The sequence below is a fragment of the Ischnura elegans genome, chromosome 4 (genome assembly GCF_921293095.1).
Source record: "Ischnura elegans chromosome 4, ioIscEleg1.1, whole genome shotgun sequence".
Lineage (NCBI taxonomy): Eukaryota > Metazoa > Arthropoda > Insecta > Odonata > Coenagrionidae > Ischnura > Ischnura elegans.
The window spans coordinates 113,952,537-113,962,318 of record NC_060249.1 but is presented as its reverse complement, the minus strand read 5'-3'; the positions used below and the strand labels follow the sequence as shown (position 1 = coordinate 113,962,318).

The 9,782-nt window shown below is 39.1% G+C and overlaps 1 protein-coding gene across 3 annotated transcripts in view; it reads left to right on the top strand.

Annotated features, from left to right (window-relative positions):
- Positions 1–9,782, top strand: part of LOC124157911 — a 30,602-nt gene that overhangs the window by 105 nt on the left and 20,715 nt on the right. The window contains exons 1-7 of one of the 3 annotated variants that reach the window (XM_046532993.1): positions 118–224; positions 547–778; positions 944–1,084; positions 6,394–6,661; positions 7,183–7,694; positions 8,792–8,959; positions 9,257–9,453. In XM_046532993.1, coding sequence (XP_046388949.1) covers positions 562–778; positions 944–1,084; positions 6,394–6,661; positions 7,183–7,694; positions 8,792–8,959; positions 9,257–9,453 — 1,503 coding nt within the window. In that variant the 5' untranslated portion in view covers positions 118–224; positions 547–561. Of the gene's footprint in view, positions 1–117; positions 225–300; positions 434–546; positions 779–943; positions 1,085–6,393; positions 6,662–7,182; positions 7,695–8,791; positions 8,960–9,256; positions 9,454–9,782 lie in introns of those variants that run through there. The other 2 variants (XM_046532994.1, XM_046532995.1) reach the window with 2 other exon arrangements.

The following is a 9,782-nucleotide window of genomic DNA, read 5'->3' as shown; positions in this document are numbered from 1 at the left end:
CTAATCCATAGCTTTTATCTGAAGGTAAATAATTGATTAAAAGACCATTAACTGAGCAAATAACACAAAGCACCCCGGAAATCCACTTTAAAATTTCTTTCCCCCAAAACAAAAAACAAACGAAATACAAGCAGTGAAAATTTCAGTCTATAAATATTTTGAGGTTTGCTAGTACTTAGGAAGAACGGAGAGGAGAAATGGTGGAAAAATACTGCCAAAGATAGGTAGCTACTGCTTTAAAACTGTTTGTTTACATTAGATGATGAACAATCACGTGCATTGGGCTTCCCCATTTAAGTTGTCTGCTATAGACTTCATCTTCCTAAGTACTAACTCTTAGATTATTTTATTTGTGCCATAAAATGGTACAGATCATATAAGAATCAATAAGGCGATAATTTAATTCACTTATATGACGAAAGTCAATTAATAGGTAGTTATGTTTACCATTTAAGGGGCTAGAAATTAATTATGTCAGTGACACGGAGAACACAACGCTCATGATATTTACGTAACTATTGGTCAAAACTTTACTTTCTATTATAGAGAACGGCCTAGAAGATGGTGCGCGTTATATCTGTGCACCACTTTGGTGGTCAAGGGGTTGAGGGTTGCGGTGAAGAAGTAGTGGGTGCAGCAGTGGATGAAGCTTCGAATCGACTATTGTTGGCTCTACCCACTCATACTGTTCAAGTGAGATCTTTGGCTCCTTCTGCTCCTCCACCATTTCTCTTTCCTACGGTGGACCGTGTAGTTCGTATGCTACATTGCTCCAAGGGTAAGTATATAGTCCACAATCATACGAAAAGGTTATTTTGTAATTATGTATAACTTTTATTTGTTGATATTAAACCTCAGGATACTGTATTGGCATTCTTACCTGTGGATCAAAGCTTAATTTCCGAAGAAGATTTAATTTTTAACATAATTTATATTATTTCAGGGAATTATGTCGCCACCCTTGAAATCAAAAGAAACAGACAAGGAGGAGAGACAACATATGCAAGAGCTTATGTAAATTGGGATGCAGCATCAGCCAATCATTCATCTGAACCCTTAGGCGCTATACAAGGGAAGGAATCAGGTATGGAGAATGGCAGTGGATCACTCTGGGGGTATGATTCTGATCAAAAATAAAAATAACAGCCGTGCTGAAGAGATAATCAAAATTAGCCCAGATAGTAAGGCCAGTAGGAATCAAATTTGATTCCTTCTTGACGTAACAGGTCAGTCAGGCTTGAATCAAGCTTGACCAGTCAAGCTGGAAAGGTGGATTTCAGCTCAAATCAGATGGACAAGCCCCCACCATGCAAGCTGGAATTAAGCATACCAATTCAAGGTTGAATCAAGCCTACCCAATTCTAGCTTTTATATAATTCACTTCAATCTTATACTGTCTGAAAATAGGGTTCTTTTATTGGAAATGAAACTAGTTACAAGTGATCAGTCAGTTGCTGTGCAAGGTCATATGAATAAAGATGAACATTCATGTGGCTGGAATATTAAGTGTGGCTGGGATATGTTAAACTGAGATTGACGTTTGAATTTTGAACGCAAACACATATTTAGGGCAAACTGGCTATCAGAGCGCAGAACTGAATTTTATATTTCATTGGGCTAAGGGGAAGCTGCAGACGTCTTGTTACTCTTGCTGGACTGACAAGTTTGATTCAAATTTCGCTTGCTAAAATTATATGTAATGAAGAGGACCCAAAACTTGAATCAAGCAAGCCAATGACAAGCTTGACATGGCAAGGGAAAGTCAAGGTGGACGCAAGCTTACATGCTAGGTACTAGCTTTCTTATCCATCAGCCACTAAAGCATGAGTTGTGTAAGGAAGGCCAATCGCATGAAAGGAGGGAGTAAGGTTCAAGGCGTTCATTACTGAATTATCCCCTGAAAATTATATTATGTCTTCTTGTCAAGGACTCAACTCGTGGTAACTTCCCCATAAGGTACTTTCTGTCGCAAAGATTTTTGAATTGTGAATGAGTTCAATTTTTTGCATCCTTGTGCTAATGCGTTAGGAGCAGATTTGCTCCATATACAATAGTTTGAGTTTGAATGTAAATAGTTCGAGTCGTTAAGAATTTGTATCCATATCAGACCACTTCATCATGGATTAAAATAAATATGAATTGCCTTATTTATAGATAGGTACATATTATCGTATCAGTAGTTTGTGTTCCATTTTGTGTTCTTTCTCCTTTGGGTTTATTTTTGACTACACTGATGTCTGTTCAATTTTCAACTCATTGGTAATTTCTTTAGGGTCAGAAACACTCCCTCTTCTCTCCTTCCTCTCTGCTTTTGGGGTTGAAACTTGACTATGTGTAAAGGAGTTCTGAATAATTTAGTTTCCCTCCTCAGATCCATCTCATCCAGGGTTGAAACTTGAGTCTCTATTGAATTAGTACTGGAAGATAACTATGCATATGTGTACCTCGTATTTTCATTTTGATCCGTGTCCAAATAAATCATTTTTTTTAAATTGTCATTCTTGTCCAGGGGTGTAAAATATTACTCATCTCATAATGCCTAAGCCCCTCCCTATGAGTGTTAGTGGACCCACCAGAACTGATATTAACACATTCAATGCGGGCCTGATTTTCATGCATGTCGTCAGAATCGGCCGATAAAATAAGAAAGAAAACTAAAGAGAGCTTTTCACGCCATAACTCCCGTTCAAATGCTGCTAATTACAAACGGCGCTCACGGGTCGAAAGAGGGAAGCTTGCTGAAGGTCATGAACATGATCGGAAGACTCGGAATTGGATATTAGTCACGTTCGGTGGTGGAGAAAGGGCTCCCGGCCCGACCAGCAAATTGACGTGTTCCGTGCTGAATGTGTTAACATCAAATTAGGGAACCAATATGTACAGGAAGGAGAGGGTCATCGGAAACAATTCAAAGTGACAAGATGTCTATTATTCCAGTAATGTATGATAATTTAACGTATAATGTGTGGTTAAGTAAGGATGACAAATTCCACTGTAGATAAGTTCCCAGGAATGACAAACACAAGCCCATGAGAAACCGAATGTTTGGATGACTAATGGACGTTGGGAGGGCCAGGGCCCGATGAAAGAGGGGGGCCCGGGCTCTGGGCTACCCTCCAAAAATGAGCCTTCTACCAATATGGAGGTAAATCTCACAAAATGGGAAAAACAGAAAAAAACTACACTTATTAGGGGATTCGAAGTAAAGCAGGGTTGTTTTTTTGTGTTAAATGTAGTTGTCAACATGGCATCATCGTAAAATTTTCTGCGTGAAAATTGAGGAAAGTACCTGGATTGTAATGCATTAGTTATATGCATAGTATATTGTGAGTAAATTTGCTGAAAATTGTGTTATGTACTAGCATTTCCTGTTGTTACGTTCCAACTTGGAAACACATTGAAACAGGGGGCATCCCACCAAAGTGGACCGTGAGCCACTCGCATCCTAAATCTGGCCCTGGAGGGGGCACTGCCAATCAAAATAATGTAGTGACTTTTGTTGCTTTATTTTTACGATTGGATGAAGCACTATCATTAATGTAAATCCAGGATGTTTTCATAGCCATATAATGGATCTAATTTTTCCCTATGGGAAAAGGGTGGTGATATCAGGTAATAAGTTGCATTTATGTGGTGGTGGATCAAAGGAAGGGTCTCATGGGTCATGAACCTTGTGACCACGGGAGATAGAAACCACAGTATCCAGTATCTTTTCAATGAAGAATGCTCTTTGTGCGTCAAACTGAGAACAGTTAGGAGTAAGCGTCAATTCTTTGGGAAACAATTACAGTAAAACCCCTTATTTGCGTTATCGGAATTTACGTTTTCCCGCAAATTGCAAGTTTTTTTCTGGGTCCCGTCATATTTCCTATCTCTCCTATGTAAATAGAACCCGGTATTTACGCCGTGTTTTTTTCGTTTTCCCGCCCTGTGCATCACGACGTGCCGACTAAAAAAAATTTTTTGCGTAGTAAAATATATAATCGCGCATATCAGCCCTTAAAACTGTCTTTTGGCTTCCTTTCGCGCATTTTTATTTAAAAATCTAAGAGAGAAAGACGTAATGAGAACTATTTTCGGGAAGAATTTGAATGTGGCGGGACAGAACGCCACTAACGTCGGAAAGTTGAACTACGTCATCTCGTTTTCTGTCAGCGGCTCAGCGGCGAAAATATTCACGATATGAAAGTAGGTGTATTGAGCAATCGAGCTATGTATTAATTATAAAGCAAGAACTCCTGAAGGAATGTAGACAATAATCATGTAGTCGATAATTTGATACGAGAGTTTGAAAGGAAACCAGACGTGATAAATGCCGGAACTATATAACTTGACCGACAACTGGGATCATTTGCGCTGACTTCATTCAACAGTTGCGTAGCAATTATGGGTTAATTAAATACTTAAAAAACTTACTTAAACTTGAATTATCCCATTCAAATAGCAGTGAATCGCAAACTATTGTAACTTTCAAAAATTCTGAAGTCCCATGACAGTTTGTACTACGCACTTGATCGCCGAGGAGTATAGGTCAGATACTCGTGTGTTGCCGAGTTACCCTCAATTCGTAGGGGAAATACAATTGATCCTGCTTGAAAATGGAAATTCGAGGTGAAAAACGGACATTTTTAATTGAGGATAAAATGAAAATTATAGAGATAGTTGATTCCCACACCGGAACCCGCATCGATTCAAACGCTGGCGACTCGAATGTTGGGACTGGCAATCCGTTCGGATTTCCAGTCTCAACATTCAATACCGTGGTGAAAAATCGCGATGCCATTGTAAAATATGCAAACCAGTGCGGACATTTATCAAAAAAGAGAATATATGTGAAGAATTCCAGGTACGAATAAATAGAACGAATGCTAAAAGAGTAGTTTTTAGGTGCAAGATCATCAAATGTCCCAGCAAATGGTGTCATCTAAAGGCCTGTTTACATAGTACATTAACCCGTACAAGTTAATGTCTAAATTATGAACACGAAAATGCACCGTGTATTCACCCAACTTGTGCGTATATGCACAAACAGAAAATAGAACCTGTTCAAATTTGGTTCATGCATTCACAGTCGGATTTAGGGGCAGGGGTTATCATCGGAGGATAGATTGGGGGGGGGGGGGCATGTGCCCTCCCAGACACTTAAAAATATGCAAGATTTTTAATATGGTCCGGTTATCATTGCGTTCTTTTATTTGTATAACGTGGTATCATTGTGCGCCCCCCCCCCCCTCTCCAGAACAAAATCCTGGATACAGCATTGCTTGTGCCCCCCAGAAAGAAATCCTGGATCCGCCCCTGATGGTCATCATTATGTTCGCTTTGTTTAGTGTATTACTCAAGGAGGCTCAATCATTTAATTCAATGAGAATAACTTTGATATAAAAATAAAGAGAATATCTTGTTTTTAATCTCAATTAAGACAAGATCTTTTGCCTGTCAGGCCCTCTGTGCCCCTCCCAGAAAAAAATCCTGGATCTGCCCCTGCCTACATTCGTACATGTCCCGTTCCACAAAAATCATTCATGCAAGCAGAAATTAACTTGTACGTGTTAATGTATCGTGTAAACAGGCCCTTGAGAAAAAGTATTTCCCCAGAAGATTGGGAATCGAAGATTCCACGGCATCTATAATGGTTGGTTGGATAGATTCAAAAATAGGTACAGTCTTGTATACAAGATGGTGAGTGGTGAAAGCAAAGATGTTAACATAGAGACAGCAACTCAGTGGAAAGAATCTAAATATATTAGACTTCTGGAAGGTTACAGCCCAAAAGATGTTTTCAGTGCAGACAAAACAGGATTATTTTTTAATTTTTGCTGCCAGCAAAAACACTGTGCTTCAGAGGGAAACAGTGTTATGGAATAATGCTTAGTGAAGAATTAAAAAATTAACATTTCCAAAGCCAGTATATGAATAAAAGTGAAAATTCTCTATTTCCCACTATTTGCATTTTCCCGCAATTTACACTTTTTTTCTTGGGTCCCTAGAAAAGTGTAAATAAGGGGTTTTACTGTATATGCTTTTTAAATATGGGTTGGTGAACAGTAAACCATAAGTGCATGGAGGAATCAAATTCTGTCTGAAAACAGTGACAGAAAGTACATACCGTATATGTCTGAATATAGTCCCCCTATTTTCAAAAATGCCTGTGATAAAAGTTAAGGGGCGGTCTATATTCAAACCCATTTTAAAAACTTTTTTCCAAAACTCAACCCTCAAAATTAGGGGGGAATATATTCAGAGGGGGACTATATTCGGAGAAATACGGTAGTTCACCCTATGAACCTAACCAAAATTTTACTTTTGACCTTCCCCAAAGGCTTTTCTGTACCCACCTATGCTTGTATGTGATTACATTTTTCACTCTCTAATTTATAATTCTCCTGTTAGAGTTTACAGGCCTTTCCAAAGATAATAATGCATCGATTGCCCAGCAACCAATAAGAGCACGTATCGCTGGGCGTGTTACTCCAAGTGGATCTCAGTGGTGGCCCGGCCCATTGGCTTTGGAAATGCTCGAGCTTCCCCTGCGAAGAGCAGCATCACCAGACTCTCCAATGGCTGTTTGTAACACCACTGGAAACCTAGTCATAGGTCTTGGGCATAACTTAGTTCTATTTGCATTTCGGAATCCTACTCATCGACTCTCAAAACTCAGGTAGGCCCTTTCAAATATTGTCTTGGAGCCTTCCGTGGCGTACAGAATTAGTGGATTTCTCCATTTTAGGGTTTCGGGTGACGACAGTTTCGCCAGGATTCCACCAGGCGTCTTCAGGTCGAAGTGGACTTGTGGACACCTCTGACTACGAAACGCGGCGATAACCCGAAAATGGAGAAATCCACTAACCTTTCAAATATATTAGTTTTTATAAATTTGTCAATTATTTTGTAAATTTAGTTTTTTACTATTAAATCTCTCCATTATAAATTGGGGGATGACTAAGTAGTGTTTATACAATATTAAGTTTGTGAGAGTACATCTTATTTCTAAGTTCATAATTTTTGTGATATCACTCCATTTCATAGGTTGCCATTGAATTCAATTTAAAATTCCCAAAGTAATGTATTCTCAAGTCTATTATTCTAAGTATTCCAATCATTTCTTACCTAGAAAGCAATGCAATGTTTATAAAATGGAATATTTTCCTCAGTTTTGATTCATTTGCTTTCCTCACGCAGGTACATTGATTTTGAAGAGTCCTTCTCATTCGAATTGTCATTTCGGCCATCTTCTTTGTTGATGATTGAAGACTTGGTGGCTTGTATGTCTAAAGAATATCTCCATGTTTTTCGCGTTGGCATGGACGAGGAACCAGAAGGTGAAGAAAAGGATGAGGGCCAACAGGAGTCTAGCGCTAAAGCAACAGCACCCAAAATTGAGGTTGTTTACTTTCCAAGCATCGTTGAGCATGACCGTTCCCTTCGAATGACAGTGAATGCAGCTGGCCATCCTGGTCCCTTTCGCGAGGCCTCACAGCTGACAGTATTAGTGGGCCCAAGGCCCCTCACCAACCCTTTGTCTCCTTCTGCTCCCCCTCCTCCCACATCTACAGACTCCAACCGCCTTCCCCCTCCGGCAATATGCCACATTCTAAGGCTTCAGATCCTGGCATGTGCAAAACTGGGACGGGAAGAGTTTCGTTGCCTGACATTGAGACCCCTCTATACACCTTCATCAAAGAGTGCTGACGGTGAGTCAAAGTGCTGGGTTCATAGAGAAGTTGAGACCGTTTTTTCTTCTAAGTTAAATGTTGACCCTCAGAGAAATGGCTTGTGGTGAAACTGGTGGCAAGATTGGAGGAAGAGTTCTCCGGTTTCCAGCCAGGTCCAAGGGTTTTACTGCACCGACGTTTCGAAGGCTAAGTCTGCCATCGTCTTCAGGGTGAATGAATTAGCCAAGAAGTGTCCGTCTTACATACCTTCGCATTGGGTTCAGGTGGGCTCTGATTGGTCGACAGTCGGGCCAATGCGTGTCCTCTCCCCCTTCAGTTTTTTCAGGGCTGGTTTCCACGCATTGCTCAGATGGAAGCCGGCGTCTCTGTTCATTTTTCTCTTCTCAAGTCTGATTTCCACTGCTTCCTTTACGACACGGTCCCAGTAATTGTTGGCATGGCCAACCATTACTGGGACATTAATCCATTCACCCTGAAGACGATGGCAGACTTAGCCTTCGAAACGTTGGTGCAGAAAAACCCTTGGACCCGGCTGGAAACCGGAGAACTCTTCCTCCAGTCTATTCGCCGGGAAAACCTTAGATCCTTCATGGTGGCAAGATGTTTGCCAAAAATGAAATAATCGAATCAATTGATTGCTGTTTGAACAGCTGAATTTCCCATAATTTATAAATAATTTACTGCAAGTTAGTGTAATTCAAGTTTTGATGTCTTGTGTTGTGACTTAATTTTCATAAATAATGCTTGCTTCACGATAGTGTATTGGGTTAAATTTGATGGACATTTCCTTAAACATTGAAATTTATTTTACTGTCGCATTTTGAGATTTTTCTTTATTATGTGCAAAAAGATACATATGTGACTGGAATTCAGCTGTAAGATTTGAACTTTTAAGTCACATAATTGTGGAAAAACTTAAATTGTATTTTATGCCATTTACTACCTGAATTTCTGTTTGTTTTTGAAGTATTGTGTCAGTTGGCTTGCTTGTTAACTTCTCTCAATCCAAATATGTACATACTAACTTTATAATTATGTATTCATTTTTTTTAAGTTCACTAAATTCCCTGGTAGATACATGTTAACCTTTATACACTGTGATTGAACCATTGCAGTTGCTAGTTACATGAGTGCCATGGATGACGAAGACAACCAAAAAACTCAAGTCTTATATCCCATGAGGTCTTCGTACTATAAAGATTTGGCATCTATAATGTTCTTTGTTGCTACCCAGCAGGAGGGTTATCTTTATCATTTCCCTGGTGCAAAGCCCATCAAAATAGGTGAGTAAAATACATATTCTAATTTTATCATTCTTCATGTATAGCTTTGTTTCTTGGGATGAGGTCAATCAAGTATCTCCCTTAATTTTTACGTATTATTGCCTATGCATTTGTATTACATATCAAATATTGCTTTATGCATGTAACTTTTCTCTGATCACTGCATATACATGAACTTTTGGCAACATGCAATACAAGCTCTTTATCTGAAAAGTTGAGTTTTCTTCCAATTTAAACATAATTAATGTGGAAAAAGTTGAATTTGATTTAAGAGATATTTTCAATTTTTGACTGTAGGACCAAATCCTGCGAAAGCATTGCTGCCAGATGCTGTGTACCCTTTGACGGCCCCTGTCTCTTCTGTGGTGATGGAGCAGTATGCAGTCCATGCATTGACTGAAACTGGTCTTGAGACATACACCATACGTGCCAGCAAGACCCTATTGCAGCACTTAGAAAAACATGCGGGTCTTTCAAACTCCCACAAGCACAATGTATTTACATATATTGATTACCCTTTGAAAAATATTGTTAACTTGAATTTTGAAGTTTGTAATTGCATGCATTTCTTGAACATGAATGAATCGGACTGTATTGGTGTATTCTGCTATCTCTTTCATTCATTGTGGAAGAGTTTGACTGCTTTTCACCTGAAAGAATGACGTACATTTATACTTTCTTTTGAGGTTTCACTAACAAATATAGGATATATCATTTCCAAGAAAATTCTTGTAATGGTACTTCATCATCTCGACTACCTATTCAAATTTTGACAGTTAAATGATGATTAGCACTTTCTTTGTGATATGTTCAGGAAATTCCA